Source organism: Micromys minutus (assembly GCF_963924665.1).
Source record: "Micromys minutus genome assembly, chromosome: 17".
In the NCBI taxonomy this organism is placed as follows: Eukaryota; Metazoa; Chordata; class Mammalia; order Rodentia; family Muridae; genus Micromys; species Micromys minutus.
Window position 1 is genome coordinate 23646023 of NC_137952.1, and position 9029 is coordinate 23655051.

The 9029-nt window shown below is 39.5% G+C and overlaps 1 protein-coding gene across 3 annotated transcripts in view; it reads left to right on the forward strand.

Moving 5' to 3' along the window:
- Window positions 1-9029, forward strand: part of CDIN1 (CDAN1 interacting nuclease 1) — a 191860-nt gene that overhangs the window by 52938 nt on the left and 129893 nt on the right. For all 3 annotated transcript variants that reach the window (XM_080931591.1, XM_080931592.1, XM_080931593.1), the window contains exons 4-5: window positions 4913-4973; window positions 8523-8595. In XM_080931591.1, the coding sequence (XP_080787717.1) occupies window positions 4913-4973; window positions 8523-8595 (134 nt within the window). The remainder of the gene's footprint in view (window positions 1-4912; window positions 4974-8522; window positions 8596-9029) is intronic.

Sequence of the window (9029 nt, forward strand, 5' to 3'; positions counted from 1 at the left end):
TTGCCTAACTTCACCATGTGAAAGACTGAATCTCCCAGGCTATTCTTCTGAGGACCAAATGTCCACAGTATTCTGATACCGTAAATAACACTGTGATAAGAATCTTGGTGCTTGGCTCGTTGGCACTGGTTGATTTCTGTGTTTGTAATTACTGGTCCAAAGAATGCGAGCATTTAGAAATTGATTGTGTGTTGTTGAATTGCTGTCTAAAAGTGCCTCAGTTATGTTCCTACCAGGGTTGTGAGAAACCTAATCCCACATTCTAGCTCGTGTTGAGATTATGTCAGGTGGGAATTTGTAGGATCAGGAGAATAGTAGAAAGCTTGTTCCTGAGTTTCTGCATTGGTGGGGAACTCTTCTCAGTTGAATATTTAAGGTTTTCACTTGAAAACAGTTCTCTGTTTCTTTGGACTGTCCTATTTTATTTCCATCAGAACATCCTTGGTGAACTTTTTCTTGATTCTTACCCATTTAGGCATAGGCTCTTTGGGCGAACAGGGTTGGACTCCTAGTTACTTTTTTGTTGCTGGTTCAAAGTTCCTCACATATGTAATCTAAGGAAAGAAAGATTTGTTTTGATCTGTGGTTCGTGAATGTATTCTGCATGGCAGAGTTCATGGCAGCAGAGGGGTGTGGCTAAGACCCCTCACTTAGGGGTAGGGGAGGAAGCAGAAAACAGAGAATACTGACTTCCAGCTCCCTCCCTTTCTTGCCTTCCCATCCCAGACAGGCCTTCTCTCCTCTGTTCCCTGCCGGAACCACCACCACCCTCAGTACCCTCACACACTCAACTCTGGGTGATGCTGAAGCCAGTCAGGCTGACAATGAATATTGACAGCCACAGATGGTCAGATCTGTAAGTTCCCATCAGTAGCAGGTTTGGAAATCCTATCTCCCATCTTTTCTAACCATACTGGCTGAGGAAACAGCTTTCATGGCTATACGGAATCGGATCAATTGAATTTTCTAAGATGTTGACATGGAGAAAAGAATTGTTGAGACTTGATATTGACAGTACATGATAAAGCTGGTTTCTGAACATTGATTCCACTGTGATGCTAATCCTGAGAGTCAGCTTGATTGGATTGACAAACGCCTGGGAAGACAGTAAAACACACTTCTCAGTTTAAGTAAAACAAGGCCATTTCTGGATAGGAATAACGAAAGAAGGAAGGCCTTGCATGTGGGTCACACCATTTTGTAGGCTATTGGGGGTGTGTCTTTAGAGTTTACGTCTTGTCTTGGCCCCTTATCTGCTTCCTTATGTTAGGTAAGTTGCTTTTTTCTTCTCTCATGCCCCTCTGCAAAGATTTGTTTTTAACCTCAGATCTGAGGACAATGGAGCTGGACATCCCTGCCCTGAAACCATGAGCCAAAATAAATCTTTTTTTTTTCCTCAGGTTGGTTTTCTTGTCATGGCAACAAAAACCATAAATGACCAGTAGCACCATTTCCTACACATACTGTCCTGATGGTAATGTTCATGCATGTGTGAAAAAGGCACAATTCCTGCCTTCTCCTGGTGTAGGGAGTGGAAGACACCTGTGTCCTTAAATGTGTGTCAGTAAGGGAGGAGTCAGCATAGGTGTATTTGTAGAGCACAGCACAACTCTCTCAGTTCTCCACATGGAGTGTCTGGAGTAAGAGGAAATAGACCCACTTAGAAACAGGACTGCTCTTTGATGGGGAGAACATTCCAAAAGGAGAGAAAGCACTGTTAGATCTGTGACCTTTTGTGTATACCGGGCTGGAGTCTTGTGCACGCTGGGAAGGGATCTATTAGAGAACTGCATCTCTGACTCAACCGCTTTGTTTTTAAATAAGTCTATCATGTCGTGGTCATAGATATCCCAATCAGACACCCATAAGTACCTCTCCACTAAGGGTCTTTTTGACATGTGAGATGCATGTACGTGTGTGTGTGTGTGTGTGTGTGTGTGTGTGTGTGTGTGTGTGTGTGTGTGTAGGCCAGAAGTTGATATCAGAAGTCTTCTCACATGGTGCTTCACCTTCATCTATACATTCATTCATTCATTCATTCATTCATTCACTTATTTACTTACTTATTTATTTCTTGAGATAGTCTTTGAGTGAATAAGGATTTAGCTATGACTGGCCAAAAGGTGCCGTATTGCCCCCCCCCCCCCAGCACTGTGGCTTCAGATGTGTGTCACTGTGCTGGCCTGGGTAGATTTCATCAGTGCCTCAAGGCTGGTTTCCTTATATGAGCTTGTAAGGAGCCTTTGCACTCATCGAACTAGGAATTTGCTCTGACTGAATGCATGGAAACTATGTATTGGGATTACTGATTGACCACATCCTGTTTTTTTCCACCGGGTAATATCAATATAGTGATAGATGCATCTTTTATGTGAAACCATGCACTTTTGACTCAAAACAACAGTTCCCTTTACAAGTACTTCACCTCCCAAAACAGATTCCTGAGCTTACTGCTTCTTTCACCTTGTGCAAGGGTCAAGTGATACTTGTGAATGGGCTTCCTGTCCAGCTCACCTAATTTTAAATGTTATCATAGCTCATATGATGCATTTTTTATCCTTTTTTTTTAATTGCTGCCTGAAGACTGTCATATCTTTGTGATGATAGAGACGATGCTTTATTCCCTGTTGCTACTTCAGAGCCCAGATTAAGGCCTAGCTCAGAACTCTCAAAAGTATTTGAAGTATACATGAATGCTAAGTATCACATACTAAAGCTGCCTTGATAACAGTATGCTATTAAATACCGGACTCAAGGATGGAGCTGTCGGGAGTATGTGCTTCTCACGCTTTTTGGGGGTGACACAGTCACACGGGTTGATTAGTGAGATATAAGCTCATGTTCCTATGGGCTGCATTCTTTAAATTATCGTTGCCATGTTTTGGATTCTTTAGTTGTCTTTTGGGAGCCTATTTTTATTTTTCCCTGTTTGCTTCTGGACCGTTTTCAGACCTGCACTTGCTTTTCTCCCACCCGTGCTTCTGAAGTCCCTGTCGCCTCATTGGTTTCCTGTGTGATTCAGTCACAGTAAGAAGGGACCCAGTGCACCGAGTAGACTGGTTTGAGTGATCACACTGCTCTCCCTAGAATTTAGGTTGCCTCTCCCTTATATTATTCTGTAATACAGTATCTGCTGCTGGCAGTTAATCCCACAAGTCACTTTCTGACTTTATTTTAATATCAACAAAGAACTTTAATTTATTCAATCAAGGCATTTTAGTGAAAATACCATTACATGATTTTTCTAGGTTGTCTAATGTGGCTTTAAGAGTTATTTATTATTAATAAGAAAAATATATATGTATAGACACTAGACAATCATCCATTGTAAGGCAAGATTTGTGGTAGATAAAGTGGATGAAATCTAATTCCCCATTCTTCTAAACCTGTCTGCATTGCACTAGGAGATAGTTGGAGATGGAGTAAATTAGTCTTCCTCTTTCCAGGGTTTTGCTAACCATGATTCAGATAACCTGCAGTCATCTGCTGGGTCTCCTGCTGACCTATTGTCTGAACAGCCAGAAGCTGGGTTCCATCACTATCAGCCCTCTCACTTCCTCTGATGATAAAGGCCTTATGCTATCTCAAATAGGTAGCACAAGAAAGTTGAGTAAATTTCAGTAAAAGAGAAACCACATCTATATAACTTTTACTATAGCATGTTGTTCAGTTATAAATCTCTTATTCTGAATTTTAGGGGCATTTTTATGCTGGGCATATCTATACATAAGAAGGCATCATATATTTCAGAGTTCAGAGCTCTTCATCAGTTCAGGCCCTCTCTCTGCATGTTGGAATGTATCTCATAGATAGGAAGACTTCTGTAGCTCAGCAATACCTTAGTCTGTGTTCTACAATAGAGAGCTTCTCATTAGCATATGAAGGGTAGTTAAATTACCCATGGATGGTGGACTGAAGAATATGATTTTGGACCCATGTGTCTGGAGTTAACACAGATGAAGAATAAATGTAGCAGACAGTGTTGGAGATGAAGCTGGCTAAGTAGAGTGGGTAGAAACTGGATTATGACCAGATCTACTGGCTCAATCCTATAATTCAAGCTATTCAGGAGGCCAAATCAGGAGGACCACAGATTCAAGACCAGCCTGGGCCACCTACGGAGTTCAAAGCCAGCCTGCCAACTAGGTGAAACTATGCTTCAAATTCAGGAAAGCAAAAAGAGGTCTTTGAATAGAGCCCTATGGTAGAGCCCTTGCCTGACTTGTGAATTCCTAGCTCCAACCACTAGTAGAACAGTAGCAAAAAGATCCAGATAATAAGGAAACTCCAGGCACCTGGTAGGTGGTTACCATGCAGTCTTGGGATTGAAAGTGAGCTTTCAGAGTTCTTAGAGGAGGTGAATGCTACATTCAGATTTCGATGAAAACAAACTGCCCTGTCTTCCATGGCTGGGAGAACCTGGGGTTCTGTGCTTGTTGGCTTATTGAAGTGCAGTTTGATAGTACTGGGGTTATTACAGGAATCTAGGGTGGGTGAGAGGATGGATGTCCCCCGTTGCCTGTTGGTGGTATAAGGTCTCCCTGACATGGGCGCCTGTGTGCCTACATTTATTGTTAAAACAGAGTCAGCTTGGCCCCTCTCTGTGTGATGGCCGTACGAGGTATAGAATGCTGTGGGTGGTTAGTTTAGAAATCACCTCTATTCGCTTACTTCTCAAAGTTAGGAAGCAGTGGAGAGGGGAGTGGCTATACCTCTTGCCTCCCCATCGGTGGTTGGCTTGAGGTAAGCTGCGTTCCGTCCTTGCCCTTCACTGCTTCCTTGTGATGGTAGCAAGCTTTAACAGGTCTTGAGCTTGGCTTTTGCCCAGGAGAAACGTGCACACAGGGGACATTGACAAGTCTGTGCTGGCCTTTCCTTGTCACTGCATGACCACTTGCCTTTGTCTATCCAGGTATCTGAATGGCGTGGGGAAGAACGGAGCAGCCCCCGTGCTCTTGGAGCTGGCCAATGAGGTAATGTTATTGTTATGATTTTATTTAAACCCGAGATAAACCTAAGGGGCCTATCTAAAGTAGTGTTACTCAGAATTGTAATTAACTTTAAAAAAAAAAAGAGAAAGATTTTGAGGTGTGTTAGACATTTAAATTGCTCCCTGGTCCCTTTATACTTTTAATAATTGGACAAAGAACTTCATGAATTAATAAATCAGTTGACATAATTATTCTTCTTCTTTTAAGGCCAATGTACAAACAGCTTCTTTGCTTCTTGTTTTGTGGAAAATTTCAACCAAACAGCTCCAAACATGCTCTTCGGTTTGGTTGCTGTAATTTAGTGTGAGAAATACCTATGTCAAGTGAAGAGATGTGTGCCAAGGAAACCTATGCTAACTGTTATAAAAATGAAGGGAGAAATTTTATATTTGACAATGTGTTATTTACTTGATTCATTTGTCTATTTGTAAACTTTTGTTATAATAAAGGATGCAAGCCTATAGAAAAGCGTCTTCCCATAAAGAAACATAATATTCTTATTAACACCAAGTATCAAGTGATTTATGGAACTTATTTGTTACCTCTGATCTGCTCCTATGTGGGAAAATAGCTAACAGCCTAACATTTTCAAAAGGAAACCCTGAAGACTTACTGTGAATGAAGAAACTGCAGAAAGTTCACAATAGTTGCAGAGAGCCTACCGAAAAATAAAATATTTAATTCCTAAACTCTAAAATATTTATCCACTGTAATGAGAGCAATACAATATTGAGTCTGAGCTGGAATGGCTTATGCAAACCTCACTGGGACAGCATGAAATGCACACTGTTTCTGTGTTGTGTTATAATGGAAAACAGAGGCAAGGCAGAAAATGTGTGTTTGCATTAAAGATGACTCTGTGCTGTGAGCATTAGGCGTTACAGGAGCGGCAAGTTCTACATGCTGCATTGAGAAGGAAGGATGGCTTCTCTCATCTGCACACTGCTGTAGTCAGCAGAAGAGCAATTACCCATCAGTTACTAGATTGTTTTAATAGTCTTGGAAAAATCATCACAGTCTGATAGAGTTAGCACATAGGATGGATTTCTCTTCTCTTCCTTGCAAAACACGTATTTTTATTTTGCTACTTTTAGAATGGGGTGGTTGTTAAAGATCTCTAGACATTTTACTGTTGTTGTTGTTGTTTTGAGTTCGTACTCTTTATGACTCGAGGTACCGCAGCACTAAGTAGGATTTTGGTGGTTGTCCTCTATGAAAGAAGAGGGAGCCAGTAGAATTGTAAATGCATCTGGAAAAGCAGTGATGCAGATGTGGAGCTTGTTTACATTGATGATGGAAGTTCTCTAAACTAGCATTTTATGTTCATGTAAATCCAATGTTTATAAAAAGGTTTATTGTTACTTTTATGTACACGGGTGTTTTGCCTGCTTGTACATCTCTCTTTACCTTCTTTGGGCATAATATATACCCACGGAGGGTGTCAGATTCCCTGAAACTGGAGGTACAGATGGTTATAGCCACTATATGGATTCTGGGAATCGAACCCAGGTTCTACCGAAAAGTAGCCAGTGTTCTTAATCACCAAGCCAACTCTCCACCTGCTTATTGGAATTTTTAATGGATAGCTCTGTTGAGCATAGTTTATGAAACTTTTCTCAGCAAGTGTCTTATAATTGTATGGAAAATGCTGACCCATCACCATATATTCCCCCATATTAATATTTACTCTTTACCATGAATGTGTAGCAATATTTAGCCTCCCCAAAAGAAATAGCTGTTAAGAGATTTTTCCCCCCTCCCTTTGTTTTGGTGCCTGTTAGTACAGAGAAAATATTTTATACAAGATTACTAATGCATTAGGGGAATTTGGAGATGGTGGGTACCAGATTATGGCTTCTAAACATTCAAGCTCCCATGTTTATGTGCTAGTTAGTACTTAGAGGACATACACTTGTATCTGGTGGCAATTGATGTGATGGTAATATTTTATGAGTCAATATATATTTAATCAGTGTAACTGTAAAAATGGATGAGAAATATGTAACTCGTATATTATATTGCACAGCAGCTCTTGTCTTAGACAAAAACACCTTGTTATTGCTGATTTGGGTAGGATAAGGGATCTAGGTACCCATCATTGATTTCATAAATATCTTAATACCAGTTTTTCCTGATCAAGCCCGAAAACTAACATTTTAGGAAATCCCGCTCTGTTAGTGATTGTACACTCCTTCATCTTGTTCTTGCCACACAAATATTTTCAAGTTAGATTTGAAGCACTATGAATTTTACTTACATGCTAAATTTTGACATGAAGCATGATGGCCCTATTTCAGAGAAAGATGGACACATGATTAATATGAAAATTAGAGAGATGCAGGTACCTGAACTAATAAGGTAGTCCTTATTCAGGCTGGAGTACCTTCAGTAATTTCACCATTTTTCATGTGTCAGCCCTGATGTGCGTTACCACGAATAAGCAGCTCCGTGGAAAGCATTTCTCTCTACTCGGGGAATTTAAGGGCATCCGAGTACATACATATTTAAAAAATAAAACTTCATACAAATGAAGCTTTCTTCTTTGTCTAGTTACTAAATCAAGATAAAATTTTGGTATGAACATAGGACTTGAGTACCTGTCAAAAAAAATTCCTAGTGATAATATATGAGGAATATTTCCCATTTATACTCAGGATAAAAAAGGCTCCTATGTGGCAGGCATCATTGCTCTTTATAAAAAAGTATTTTCTGGTGAAATTAATCAATGGAATTACTAAGTAATAATTTGAAAAAAAACACTTTACAAATGAATAGGTGCCATGTTATTTTTATTGTCACCCACTGAAATGACTGTTGTGTCAAGTATTGTTTGCTTCCTGTTTGGTTCCCCATTTAAAAGCAGGTTCCTTTTCTGGGATCTGTATTTACGAAATTTATCAGCAGTCTTTCCGACCACACTCAGTGTGGAAATTTATACTGCAGATGTTATTATTGTTTTGTTTTATTCCCAGTTTTTCTGCAAAGTAGTTTTTTCTTTTGTCATATACCCTATTTGGTATGTAACTTAGTGCTAATCTCTGTTCTCTCTAAAGATAAAATGAAATCAGTCAAAAATCTATACTTTAATAATTGGGATGTTTGAATCAGTTTTTGAAAGCTAACTGACTAAAGAGTGGTTTACAAATTTGAAATTGTATTCAAAATAATGTAAGTGTAGACAGTTGGATAAAAAAGGGATTCTCGAATAGAAAACAACATTAGCCCACCAACAAAAACTGAGATTAGAAAGGTCTGTTTGCCTATGTTAAATAAGTATAATTTCCAGGTTGCCCCATCATTCTTGGTTCCAATGTTGTAATCAATAAACTTGACCCATCTATTCTTTCACCAGCACAGATCATACTTAACAGTTTATTACAATGGAAGCCACCAAGGGTGGGAAAGATTTTTCTGAATGATGCTTGTAACAGTTGATTAAAATTGACTTAATCTTCAGTGTTGACAAAATATTGGAATATCAACTACTGGCACAGCCTGGCAGTTTTAATTTTCTTCTTCTGTTTTATGAAGGTGGACTATGCACCCTCATTAATGGCTCGGATTATCCTGGAGAGATTTCTACAGGGGCACGAACAGACTCCACGTGAGTTACTTCTTTCACTGCTTCTTCTTCTTAGTTTTTCCTTCCTCTAACGTTTCTCTTTACTCCCTTATCCCAATTTAAAAATAATTTACACAGCATCTCAAGTCACTTAATGAGAGCCAGATTCCAAAACAGCTATCATCAACAGTTCATGACAATTGAATGCAATATAAAAGACCACCCACAACTTAAATACTCCTCAGAATAATGCTTCTCCTTTGTCTGCATTCCGCGTTCACCTCTCCATTCAGCTAAACAGACAATGTGTATCAAACTCAAAAATTGATTCATCTTTCATATAGAGAACAATATTCATCATTTAAAAAAACCACTGTCAGAGCTGGCTGTTAAAGAAACGCTCATCCTTTTTATTTTAATTCAGCAAGACTGGAGAAATGCTACTCTCAAGTGCAAAAAAATGAATTCCACCGATC